This window comes from Camelus ferus, chromosome 22, assembly GCF_009834535.1.
Source record: "Camelus ferus isolate YT-003-E chromosome 22, BCGSAC_Cfer_1.0, whole genome shotgun sequence".
NCBI lineage: Eukaryota > Metazoa > Chordata > Mammalia > Artiodactyla > Camelidae > Camelus > Camelus ferus.
The window spans coordinates 17,611,223-17,624,299 of NC_045717.1; the positions used below are offsets into that span (position 1 = coordinate 17,611,223).

Sequence of the window (13,077 nt, forward strand, 5' to 3'; positions counted from 1 at the left end):
AAGAATGCGCAGGCGCACGGCGCAGTTTGCGCAGGCGTAATAAGCCCGATGACCCTTGTTTCCTGGTCCTTCCTCAAGCATCCCGGAAGTAAGCCCAGAGGGGCGGGGCTAATATGGGCGGGGCTAATATGGGCCGGGCGGGGCCGGGCGGGGCCGGGCGGGGCCGGGCGGGGCCGGGCGGGGCCGGGCGGGGCCGGGCGGGGCCGGGCGGGGCCGGGCGGGGCCGGGCGGGGCCGACTGAAGCAGGGAGCTCTCTAGCTGCCTGGCTGGGCCACTGAGGCCGTAACAGCTGGAAAACCCCACTTTGTGGGCCAAATTAGGTGAGAGATCCGGTGGTGGAACCCACCTAGCTCCCAGCCCTATGGAACTCAGTCTGGTCAGGAAATCTAGGAGACAAATATGCAATTACTAATTGTGACACCCTTTATATGGAAGGTAAGGTAGTGGTTACTTGGAAAGAGGCCAAACTCTCTGAATGGCAATCAAGCCTTATCAAATCACTTCCTGTCACCCGTCAGTGTCAACATTTGTCAGTGAACATGCGTGCCAGTTTATTGACTGAAATAATCTCCTGAAAACCATGCCCCACTGAACCTAGGCAAAAAGCACGTGTTTTCTTTCTATAATTAGTGGCCACTGTGGGTATTGCATATTGTGACCCCTGATTAATTGAATTATATCTTGTTTGCTTTTATGAAATCGAGCTTTTGAGAAATGCCTGCATTATATCCCAATGAACCATCACAGCGCCCTGAGCCCAACTCTGCAGTTATCAGAACCATTTACCCAGGCTGCCAGCCTCTCACTTTTATCTTCCCTACTGTCTCCATCTGAGGTGTTGAAAGATAGTTTTTGCAGTCTGTGGTTATATATTCTCTACTTAGGGTAGAGATGTTAAGTGCAAGAAAATCCAAAGAAAACTGGAATCTCTAAAGATTATCAAATGAATCCAAGTGAGAGGCTTTTTGACACCAATTGTCTCTAAAGAAATCCTATCACACCTAGTCTCATAATATGCCCAATTCATTGCAATGTTATATAAAAACATGCCCTTTTTAAAAAATTACAAAACTATATCTTACTGAGAAAAATGCCAAAGAGTTTAAAGCATAAAGAAAGCTACCACGGAGAGGTAACCCCTCTTGTTCCGGAACATTTCCTTTCAGGCTTGCTCTGGGCATTTTAGATGTTTAATATAGTATCAAGGGGGCTGGGAAGACCAAAGTCTTTTGAGGAAACAAAGGCCAAGAATACTTTCACAGTAAGTACACATCAACTACTTGTAACCTCCTTTTCTCCATTTGTGGGGGAATTTGAATCATACGTGAATTTCATCCTTGGCAGTTAATGTATAAGCCAGATCTGACCTCTACAACATCTCAGACCAGACTTATTGTGGTAGACCAGTGTTTCTCAAGCTTCGTTACACACTGGGGTCACCAGGGGAGCTCTGAAAAATCTCAATGACAAACCTGACTCCAGGCAGCATCAGTGGTGCTTACTGCTCGCCAGGAGTCCAACAGATTTGGAGAACTATTGTGGTACACTATAGCAGTGATGGCCCCCAATAAACCGCATCTCCTGGTGTTTCTGCCCTTGTGTAGTTCTTCCCAGAGTGAGTTTGGCAATGACTTGTGTTGGCCAACGGAACAGGTTATGGGAAGACAGGTCCTAGAGGACCTCCTGGCTCCTGGCAAGTCAACACAGCTCACAGTGAACTAAACTACACTACATGGAGCAGAAGTCTCCAGCTGAGCAGTAAACCCAAAGAATCTTGAAAAAAAAATACTGTTGCTTTAAGTCACTCAATTTTGAAGCGGCTTGTTAGAAAGAATTGGAATCTATCTTTCCTGGTACTGGCTGCAGGCTTTTCATAGCACCAGAAGATCATGCTCACAGACCCCAACAACCAGCTCACAGATGGACAAGGCCTAAAGTGCCTTTCTACCAGTCGATGCGGGAATCCACCCAAAGAAGCCACTGCTAATGAGAGGTGTATCACCTCTTTTGGGTGGGTTGCAAACCACAGATGGAAACACACATCATCTAATTTCCTCCAAATTGAGGGTGAACAGTGGTTTTGCAGTATGTACATTCGTGTGTGATAATCCAAAAGGCAGCATTTCTTGTGGTAATCAAACAGCCTATAATTAAGACACTCAGACTTATATTTAATAACTGTTTTTTGTTTTATTCTGCTTTCACATGACAGTCCCAAACACTTGGTTTTTCTTTTCTTTGTTTTCTTTCAGCATCTGTCAACACCCTTTCTCCCAACAGCAATATGCAATTTGATCCTCACCTGGCGGGTCCAGGTAGGCCCTCAAAGATCCTGGCTCTCCAGCACAGGACCCTGGGTCCTCCCTTTGACTGCCCCCATGTCTGTGCTGGGGCTCTGCCTTGGTCTTCTCACCTGAGGGGTGTCTTTAGGTCAGCAACACCAAACATGTGATGTGCCAACAATCAATAAATATGTGGGGCTCTTCAGAGCCTAGGGTTGAGGGTGAGAAGGCAGGCTGAGTCTGGGTTCCACTGCAAAGAATGCTGTGCTTGACTGGCAATGTCTGCCAAGGCAACACCTGCTAGACATGTCTGGAATGGGGATCCTGGGAGAAGAGGTCACATGCTGGCCACAGGCATACATTCCATCCTTGCCTTGGGTGGTTCTGCTTCTCCAGCTGCACTGTCTCACTGGCCCGGTGGCTGAGGAGGCAGTCTGAAAGCCACGAAACTGAAAGGGCCTTCCCCAGGCCCTGGATGGAAGTGCAAAAGCCCCAAGCTAGAGGGAGCTTGGAAGGGCAGCCCCTGCAGGGCCCTACAGGGGTCTACATGCTGCAGTCCATGTTGGCATCAGCTCCTTGTCCTCTGGAGTCAGGTTCATTCAGGCAAAGCTAGCTGGCTGGCTGTCACAAGAATTAGACACGACTCAGGAGTAAAACACTTTTCCATAGCAGGTACACAGAAATAGTCTTAATCTCTGGATAAACTTTCAAAAATTTCCAGTCCAAACTAAAGAGGTTTATCTTCTATGTGCTACCAAGAAATCAAAAGAGAGTTAAAGGACAGTCTTACTTTAATCAAGTTCCAGAATGAGGGCAAACTTCTCTGAAAAGCACCGCTCGGCAGAAGATGCCAGGGTGTGTGTAAAAGAATGTTTCTGGAAAAAACCAAAGACACCAAACATAACCCCAACTTCGCCTTCTGCTTCCCCCGACGCCACTCCTTGTCCTGGGCAGGGAGGCTACTTCGTCCAGCTGACTTTGGGGATGTCATAGTGCTCTGTGAGTGTGTCCAGGTGTCTGTTGAAATCCTGGGAAAGCCGAGGAGAAAGCCCGCATCAGCACAGACCCAAGCAGGGCACTGGGCATATGTGGCGCTGCCCACTCCCACTTCTCCACACCCTGTCTCTCCTCAATGAACCCCTACTCTCAAAGCCACCCAACCAGGCCTTAAGAGATGCCAGGACCCTGGTCTTGCCCTTAAATGACTCCGGGAAAGGTGGGTGAACCCCCTCTCCACCAACACTCCAATGGCTTCTCTGCCCGGCTCCTCACCTCTGGGCCAAGCCTGGTCCCCACATGGCTCAGTCTCCCCCATCAGCACATGACTTACCTCGACTCTCTGCTTGTGGGTTTTGGATGCTTTCTTCAAGATCCTTTCCATTTGCTGAAGAGAGGAGAGAAATGGAGGTGAGTCATGTGCCTGATGCAGCCCAGGTCAGCAAAAGAGGGAAGCTGGGAGCCCTGGCCAGTCTGGCCTTCACACTCAGAATGGCTGGCGGTCTCGGGGTGTACACCTTGCACCTCCCTCACCTCCACGCGGGCTCATCCAAGAGGGATGCCCCTAACACATCCCACTGGGAACCCACGTCAGCTGCCTTTTGGTCTGAGCGGCAGGAAAGGCACTAGCACTGACTTAAGGAGCCTCTGCTGGGAGCTGCACATGTGCTTCCTGCATCCTCAGGCAACTGACTGCATTCTCAGTGGGTTGAAAAACAAAGACTCAGATGGGGTTCGAGAAAAGAAGAGAAATGAGGAAAGTAAGAGGCTTGACACATAGCAGGTGCTCCAGTGACAGTCCGCAGCGCCAAGAGCGCAACAAGGTCCAGATCACCTTGAGAAGCACGGTTCTGGAATATGCATCCTGTCCCACCGCAACCTGCCCCACCACGTGTCCAACACCAGCGGTACCTGGTGAGTTAAAAGCACACAATGCAGAGACAGCCAGACATGGGGATGCACCTAGCTCTCCACTTACTCGTGGATGATTGTGGCCGACTCTCTCGTTGGTACATCCCCACCCCACAGACTGAGCTGCCTGGCACTGGTGCCCTGGTGCAGTCCTCTGCCACACTGACTCTGGGCTCAGTTTACTTAACAGAATGCAGTGCCAGTGCTGGGCTGAAGCCGTAAGACCCAGCAGCCTTTCCTTTGTGTTCTTGGAAGGCAACCACCATGCAGAAAGTCTGCTGATCTTGCTGGAAAGCAAGGACCTGGAGAATGAGGTGACACATGGGGAGAGAGGCCACAGAAGGAGCACTGAGGCACGAGACATGTGATGGTGAAGCCATCTCGGATGTTCCAGCCCCAGCTGTCACTGACTGCACTGGATTCCAAGGTAGGCCAGCAGAAGAACCACCCAGCTAAGCCCAGTCAGACCCACAAAAGGTACTGGTGACTGGACCTGGCTGCTCCCCCTGTCCCTCCTCTTCTCCTACGCTGCCTTCTCATCCTCGCTGCATCCAGGCAGCCTTCGCCAGGCTGACACTCCCTCTGGAGTACCTGCCTTGTCCATCTTTGCCTCTTCCGGCTGCCGTGAGCCCACGTGAGGCCTGCGTCTCCTCACAAGAGGCCACACTGACTTGACCAGCTGTCACCACTGCCAGGCATTTGGCGGGCCTCTGCCCTCCCTCTTCCCATTCCATGCACCGAGTTCACAGGTGCCTCGGGTGCTGTTGCCAACCCCATTTCACAGACGAGAGAAAAATGAGGACCAGAATGCACAGAGGAAGAGGGGGCTGGAGATACCAAGCCCTGTCCCTTCCACCAGGCTGGGGCCTTCCTTCCAGGAGCCATCCAGCCCATAAAGCTCACTGTGCTCAATCTAACACTTCCACGTGGGCATCTGGATTTCCAGCTGTACCTCGCTTTGCCCACACCTGCTCCCTTCTCTCTCTCACCCATCTCATCTCTTTCTGTCTTCTGGGTCAAACAAAACCCACAGCAATACTTCTGGTCTTCAATGCCAACAACAAAAGTTTCACCTGGACCTTTGCACCCTCTAGCTACAGGCCCGTTTCTCCGTCCCCTTTGACAGCATATCTCCCAAGACTTATTTCTAATCCTTGTCTCCATGTCTGCCTTGCCCCACCCCCACTTAGAAGCACTCTAATCAACCTTTCTTCCTCCTCATTCCAACTGAGGGCTCCGAGTGCTCAGCCCACTAGACCTCTTGCCAGATTATAACAGTTGATCACGTCTTCCTTCTTGAAGAACTTTCTCCACTCGGGTCCTAAGGACACGCTCCCTCCTGGCATCCATCCCTTCCCGTGCTCCTTTGAAGTTTCCTTTCTGCTACCCTATAATTACCAGAGGCCAGATGCTACACTTTTTCTGTCACTACCCCTCCTCAAGGATCTCATCTGGTCCCAGAGCAATTCTCAAATGTTTGTCTGGGCGCAGACTTTTCCTCCAAACTGCAGATTCAGATAACGAACCATTCACGAGAATTCTCCACTTGGATTTCTAACGGATACCTCAAATTTAACTTCTCTCTAAAACCAAGACCTTGATCCCCTGCTTTAGAAACCTGTTTTATGTGAAGTCCTTCCTATCTCAGTGAACAGCACCTTCATTCATCCAGCTTCTCCCACCAAATTCTCCCATCTTGGTCTTCCTTGATTCCTCTTTCTCAGTCCACAACCAATCCATCAGCTAATCTGGCCGTTCTTCCTTCAAAACCTATCCCAAACTTGACACCTTCCATCACTTCTACTACTACTGCCCAACTCTGAGCGGCCATTATTAGTCACCTTGACAGTTGCATGAGCCTCTCCCCCACTCCACCCTGAGTGCAGCAGTAAAATCCCAGCTCTGCCTCTGACTATAACTTTAAGGAAGGGACTTAAGTGCATTTACTTGTTAAATTCTCTAAACCTATGAGGTAGGGACTTGAGTCCCACTTTACAGATGAGGAAATTGAGGTGTAGAAAGTTAGCCAACTTAGCCAGAGTTACACCACCACAGCAGCAGACACAGAATGGGACACAGGTCAGTTCTGTCAAAGCGGGTGGGTCTCTCTCTCTTTTTGCCCCTCGTACGACTCAATTAGGCCTGGGAGTAGTGAGTTAACTTTCACCGATACCAGTGGATCAATCACCCAGGTCAGGGTTGGGGGGTGTCAGCCTCGGCACTACCGACATTTTAGGCCAGACCATTCTTTGCTGTGGGGGGCACTGTCAGACGTTGAACAGCATCCCTGGCCTTTACCCACTAGAAGCTAGTAGCACCGCCCTACCCCTGACGCCCAAACTGTAATAAACAAAAACGTCTGCAAACATTGTCAAATGTCTTCTTGGGGTTGGAGATGGGGCAAAAAACAGTCCCAAGTGAGAACCACTGACCCAAACTGATTATTCCCTCTCCCAAGCATAATGGGCAGAACTTATCTATCCTACACTGACCTCTCCTATCCCTCACCACCCAAATTTATTAAGTGTTTAATATCAAGAGAAGTTATTTATCAGTGGCTTTTAAATACAATATACTTGAACCTGCTGAAGTCGTCATGGAAACACTTCCTGGTGACTTACAGCAGCGAGCATGCCCATTTAATATCAACAGCTAACATTAACTGAGCATTGATTTTATGTTAGACTGAGTGCCGTTTACCGGCATGACTTCATCCGAAGTTCTTATCCCTCTTAGGTGAAAACATTATCCTGACCCCTACATATGAGGAAACTGAGGCACGGACAGATGAGTCACGGACCCAGTATCACTGGGCAAATGAGCGACAGCGCTCGAATCCAAACGGCGTCTCTGCCGCTCCGCTCTGCGGTCCACTCCAGCCAGAGGAGCTTCCTGTCCTCGGAGCTTCCCCGCCGTGGACTCCTCCTCTCTTACTCACGCAGCATCTTCTCCCCAGAATTAGGTCCTCTCTGACCGCTCCCCATCACCCGAGTGTCCGGGGGCAGGCCCCGGTTACGAGTTTCCGGGCCCTGTCTCAGCATCCACGCTGGGAGACCCGGGCCCGCGACACGGAGCATCCCTAGGCTCTCCACCCGCCTTACCCGCTTCTCCTGCATCTTTTCGAAGGCCGCCTGGGCCGGGGTCCGCTTGTCCAGACCGCGCCGCTTCTCCTCCTCGTTCTTTTTGCTCGTTCCCATCGCTTCCAGAAGTTTCGCCTTGTCTTTGTCCTTCTTTTTCTTCTTCCTGGGAAGGGAGACGGGGATAAGAAGCAGCAGTGGCGGGTCAGAGGGCAGCACCCCGGGGTCTCAGAAAGAGGCTTAAAGGGGCAGAATTCGGCGTCCCACGGGCTCTCAAGGCTTACCGCTTGGTCACGCCGAGCTCTGCGACGCCTTTCAGCTTCAGGGGCCCCTTTTGGACCTGCTCGTAGGCCTCCATGGCGCCCGTCTCAAGTTCGGGAGGTAAATGCCACACTTCCTGTTTGATAACACTATTTCCACCCGAAGGCCCGCCTCCATTCATTTTGATTGGTCGAGGTAGGCGGTGAGCGTGAGCCCTTAATCTCCAGACTCGGGCCACACTTTCGGGTTCCGGGGCGGGCTTGGAGAGTCACCTTCTCGTGCCACACTTCCGGTTTTGGTGCCCACTTCAGATTTCCCCCGCATTGGGCGCCTAGACCTGGGAAGCCGATGTGACAAAGACCCTGTTTGCTAAAACGCAATGTTTTCTTGAGTGTTTTGCGCTTATGTGGATGTTCTGTTATCTTTTTCTGACATATTTTAAGGGTTCAATAGGTAACCTAATTTTGAAAACTTAAGTACTAGTTATTTTTTCAGCTTTCGGTAAATGACGGTATTATGTGAAATATATGTTGGTGGTATTTAAAATAGTTTTAAAAATCGATTCTGTTGACGTACAATTTATAAACAGTAAGACGCACCCATTTAAACTGTACCCTTTCATAAGTATTGTCACATTTGTACACCTATGTAATCGCTTCCACAACCAAGATAAAGAACATTCCATCACCCCAAGGTTCCTTTGTTCTCTTTTCCAGCTAATTCCCCCATCCCTCTCCCCAGGCAACTCCAAATATGTTTTCTGTCACTGTAGAATATAATTGTCTTTTTTTTAAAGTTCAATATACGGGTAATCATAACGTGTTCTCTCTAGTTAGAATTCTTTCACTAGACATAACGTGTTTGAGATTCTTCCTGTTGTTTGGTATAACAGTACTTCATGTTTACTGATTAGCGTTATTCCATTGTACATAAATGTATTCAGTTTGTTTATCCACTCACCTGTGGATAGATACCCGAGTTGTTTCCAGTTTGTGGCTATAATGAACAGAGCTGCTGTGAACATCAGTGTAGGTCTCTGTATGGACATAGATCTTGTTTCTCTTGGGCTCACTCCAGATGCCTTCATTCCTTGGGTAGAGTTGCAGCAAGGTTTGGTTTCCCTGAGAATAAAAATGTTGATTCTCTAGTCACTTTGGCTTTGAGGCTGCAATAAGAGAAAATAGTTGCATAAGGTATACCCAAACCCCTGAGCTATCAGTGTCGTAACACTTGGGACTCCAATGAGTTGGTTTTTTGTTTTTTTTTTAAATTCCCTGAGATCACAAGTAATTTGTTGAATAAGCAGACCTATTGTCATAATCAAACATAGTTCTCTTTTTGTTTCTTTCTATCCTTTTAAACTTTATATTTTGTAGTGTGACTCATCTTCCTCTGTGCTTTACATTTACCAAAATGTTTTGAAACTCTTTCCAAGACAGCACGTATACCTCCATCACACCTTCCTCAAAGTATGGATGGCTGAGAGAAGTCCTCCCTACCAATGACCATCTACCTCCCACAAATCTTACCTGAGTTTTGCAAGTGGCCTGAATCTCTAGCAGTGGAATTGCTGAGTCCAAAATTATGTGCACTTGTGCATTTAACTTTGGCCTGCTGTTGCCCACATTGTGCCAGGGACCTTTTTTGGTGACGGGGGTGGGGGAGGGGATTAGCGGGTGGAAGAGGGAGAAGAAGGGAGCGTCCCCCAAATCTGGAGGAGGCCTGACAAAGAGGGGCACGGTGCCTGCATTTCCCCCTTTCTATCTGCAGGGGGCAGCAAACGACTGCCCAATTCTCCAGTCAGAGGCTCACCCTTTGGCATTCAGGAATTGATGAGATTGCCAAGTGAGCTCGGGCTTTCCCGTGCCAGCGGATGGGGGCGACCAGATGGCGCCGGCTTACTCATGCGGCCGTCCATGGCAGAGTCAAGTCTTCAGGGAGGGACAGGACAGACTCAGGTGAGGGAATTCTGTTCTCCCTCAGTCAAACCAGTGGTTTTGGAGCTCCTTTTTTTTGGCACTTTGAAGGCTGTGTGCCCTGGAGCAAGTGGCCTGACCTCCCTGAGCTTCTCTTTCCTCTTCTATAAAATGGGGAGGAGGAGGATGATGATAACAGCTAATACTTTACATGGATGCAAATGGATCATCTCATTAACTCTCACAGCCACCCTGTTACGTACACCACCCTGATTTTATAGGCAGGGAAACTGAGTCACAAACTGTATTTCAGCCTATACTGTTTCCCACTATGAGGCCATCCACTGTAAGATTCCTTAAAAAGGAAGGAAATTCTGACACAGGCTACAACGTGGCTGCCCTTGAAGACATTATATCTAAGTGAGAGATGCCAGTCACAAAAGGACAAATCCTGTGTGATTCCACTTATGTGAGGCTCTTGGAATAGGAAAATGAATAGAAATGGAAAGTAGGATTGTTAAGTGCCAGGGGCTGAAGGAGGGGAGAACGAGGAGTTAGTGGGATTTTTTTTTCCCCTGGGGGCAGATAATTAGGCTTATTCATTTTTAACAGGAGTACTGGGGATTGAACCCAGGACCTGATGCATCCTAAGCAGGCACTCTACCACTGAGCTATACTCTCCCCACAGGAGTTAGTGTTTAGTGGGGCCAGAGTTTCAGATCTACAAGATTAAAGAGCTATAGGTGTGGGTGGTGGTGATGGTTGCATAATAAGTGAATGAATTGGATACCACTGAACTGTCCACTTATAAATGGTTAAGATGGTAACTGTTGTATTTTATCACAATAAAAATATTTTAAAAACAAAGAGATAGTACAGAGATATTCTGCCTATTCTTTACTAAGTCTCCCCCGATGATCATATCTTGCAACACTATAATACAATATCACAACCAGGAGATTGACATCACTACCGGCAGGATACAGAACAGTTCAGCATCACAAAGATCCTTCTGGTTGCATTCTTATAGCCGTACCCACCTAGCCCCTATCTCTGCACTTGGGCAACCAGCAATCTGTTCTCCATTTCTATAATTTTGTCATTTTAAGAACGTTATATATGGGGAGGTTATAGCTCAATGGTAGAGTGCACGCCTAGTATACGTGGGGTCCTGGATTTGATCCCCAGTACCTCCATTTTTAAAAAGTTTAAAATAAATTAATTAATTAAACTAAAAAAGAAAGGGGAGGGTATAGCAATTTTTTTTTTAAAGGAGGGGATGGTTACAGCAAAATAAAAAAAGGGGGAGGAGGGCATAGCTCAGTGGTAGAGTGCATGCCTAGCATGCATGAGGTCCAGGGTTCAATCCCCAGTGCCTCCATTAAAAAAAAAAACCTAACTACTACTCCCCCAAAAAACAAAAAACTAGTTTTGTTATTGTCATAATTAAAAAAAATGTATTATGAGCCAGCAATCCCTGGGTATATATCCAGAGGGAACCTTAATTCAAAAAGATACATGCACCCTAATGTTCAAAGCAGCACTATTTACAATAGCCAAGACATGGAAACAACCTAAATGTCCATCAATAGATGACTGGATAAAGAAGTTGTGGTATATTTACATAATGGAATACTACTCAGCCATAAAAAATAATAAAATAATGCCATTTGCAGCAACATGGATGGACCTGGAGAATGTCATTCTAAGCGAAGTAAGCCAGAAAGAGAAAGAAAAATACCATATGATATCACTTACATGTGGAATCTAAAAAAAAAAAAAAGACAAATAAACGTATTTACAAAACAGAAACAGACTCACAGACATAAAAATCAAACTTATTGTTACCAGGTGGGGAAGGAGTTGGGAAGAGATAAATTGGGAGTTTGACATTTGCAGATACTAACTACTATATATAAAATAGATAAACAACAAGTTTATACTGTATGGCACAGGGAACTGTATTCAATATCTTGTAGTAACATGGTTAAAAAGAATATGAAAATGAATATATGTATGTTGCTATATGACTGAAGTATTGTGCTGTACCCCAGAAACTGACACATTGTAAACTGACTTTTATTTGTATATCAATAAAAATATATCAAAAAAGGTATTTACAAGCCATAAAATGCACCCTTTTTGGTGTACAGTACTATGAGATTTGACAAAGGAATACAGTAGTGTCACCAACACTACAATCAAGATAGAGAAGAATTCCATCACCCTCAGAATTCCCTTGCTCCCCCCAACCCCCCATCTGCCAGCTCCTGGCAGCCATTAATCTGTTTTCTGTTCCTATATTGTCTTTTTGAGAATGTCCTGTAAATGGAATCATCTATCAGGTAGCCTCTTGAGTCCTTTGAAAGAAATGAGTCTTCTTTCACTTCGCATAATGGATTTGAGATTCATTCACGTTATGTGTATCAAGAGCCCATTCTTTTTTATGGCAGAGGGGTAGTCTATTGTGTGGACAAGCCACAGGTTGTTTACTCATGCCCCAGGTGAAGGACGTCTGTGTTGTTTCCAGTTTTTGAAGATTATGAATAAGGCTGCTGTAAAAACGTATGTACAATTTTTTTAAAGCCGAAATACCATTCACATATCATCAAAGTCACCCTTTAAGGTTCACAATTCAGAGGCATTTAGTACATTCACAGTGTTATGCAATTTCACCATTATCTGATTCCAGAATATTTCCATCACCTCAAAAAGAAACCCTACATACCCATGAGCAGTCGCTCCCATCCCCCTCCCTCAGCCCCTGGCAACCACAAATCTATTTTCTAGCCTGTGGATTTGCCTATTCTGGACATTTCATATAAATGGAATCATACAGCATGTGGCCTTTTGTGCCTGGTTTCTTTCACTCAGTGTCATGGTTTTGAGGTTCATCCACGTTGTAGCAGGAATCAGTGCATCGTTCCTTGTTATGACTGGATAAAACATAATTACTACCCTCCTCAACCCCCCCTAAACTATTTTTATTATTGTTACCATTTAAAAATGTATTTACAATCCATAAAATGCACCCTTTTCAGTTTACAGTACTATGAACTTTGACAAAGGAATGAAGCCATGTCATCAACACTACAATCAAGATGGAGAACAGTTCCATCACCCTCAAGATGGGCAGCCACTACATTGTATCCACCTTGAAGGATGCATGGTGCATATTAGCATATTAAAAGCTCTGACAAGTCCTGCAATAAAGAACAACTGTGTTATATAACCCAAATTTAGACACTGAATTGCTTTTCTCAAGCAATAGCAGCATCTTCATCCTCCTGTTCCCCCTCATCTCCAGTGCACACCTCATCTAGCTTATTCACCATTATGTGCCTAGAACTGGCTTATATCCAATGCTCAACTTTTTTTTTTTTTGGTTACGTTAATTATCTCATTACCTCTTCAGAACAACTCTACTAGGTAGGTACTAATATAATTTCCAACTTACAAACAAGGCTCAGAGAAACCAGATGACTTGTCTAAGACCACACCACTAGTGGGTAGAGAGCTAGAATTTGACCTAGGGTGCGCTCACAGCCTCTCCACCACCCTGCCCATCTCTCAAAGGTGCCCCATAACCCCAGTCTCACCTGGTGGTGGTAGGTGTGGTCTCCCCACTGAGGT

The 13,077-nt window shown here is 46.8% G+C and overlaps 1 protein-coding gene and 1 non-coding gene across 2 annotated transcripts; both read right to left on the reverse strand.

Annotated features, from left to right (window-relative positions):
• Positions 1 to 2,170: 2,170 nt before the first annotated feature.
• Positions 2,171 to 7,704, reverse strand: FAM32A (family with sequence similarity 32 member A). Its single transcript, XM_006174777.3, has 4 exons — positions 7,552 to 7,704; positions 7,292 to 7,433; positions 3,613 to 3,666; positions 2,171 to 3,310 (listed from the first exon to the last, which is right to left on the reverse strand). The coding sequence occupies exons 1-4, from the start codon at positions 7,623 to 7,625 to the stop codon at positions 3,242 to 3,244; spliced, it is 339 nt and encodes a 112-aa protein (XP_006174839.1). The 5' UTR covers positions 7,626 to 7,704; the 3' UTR covers positions 2,171 to 3,241.
• A 2,349-nt stretch (positions 7,705 to 10,053) lies between these two features.
• TRNAP-AGG lies at positions 10,054 to 10,125 on the reverse strand. Its single transcript has one exon. It is a non-coding gene; the product is annotated as a tRNA-Pro (tRNA).
• Positions 10,126 to 13,077: the final 2,952 nt, after the last annotated feature.

What these genes read in the sequence shown, in the direction of transcription:
- FAM32A (XM_006174777.3), bottom strand. Translation starts at nt 7,625, where the DNA reads ATGGAGGCCTACGAGCAGGTCCAAAAGGGGCCCCTGAAGCTGAAAGGC. An exon ending in AAAAGATGCAGGAGAAGCGG is followed by an intron (nt 3,667 to 7,291) that starts GTAAGGCGGGTG and finishes TCCTCTCTTCAG; the next exon opens with CAAATGGAAAGGATCTTGAA. An exon ending in CCCACAAGCAGAGAGTCGAG is followed by an intron (nt 3,311 to 3,612) that starts GTAAGTCATGTG and finishes CGGCTTTCCCAG; the next exon opens with GATTTCAACAGACACCTGGA.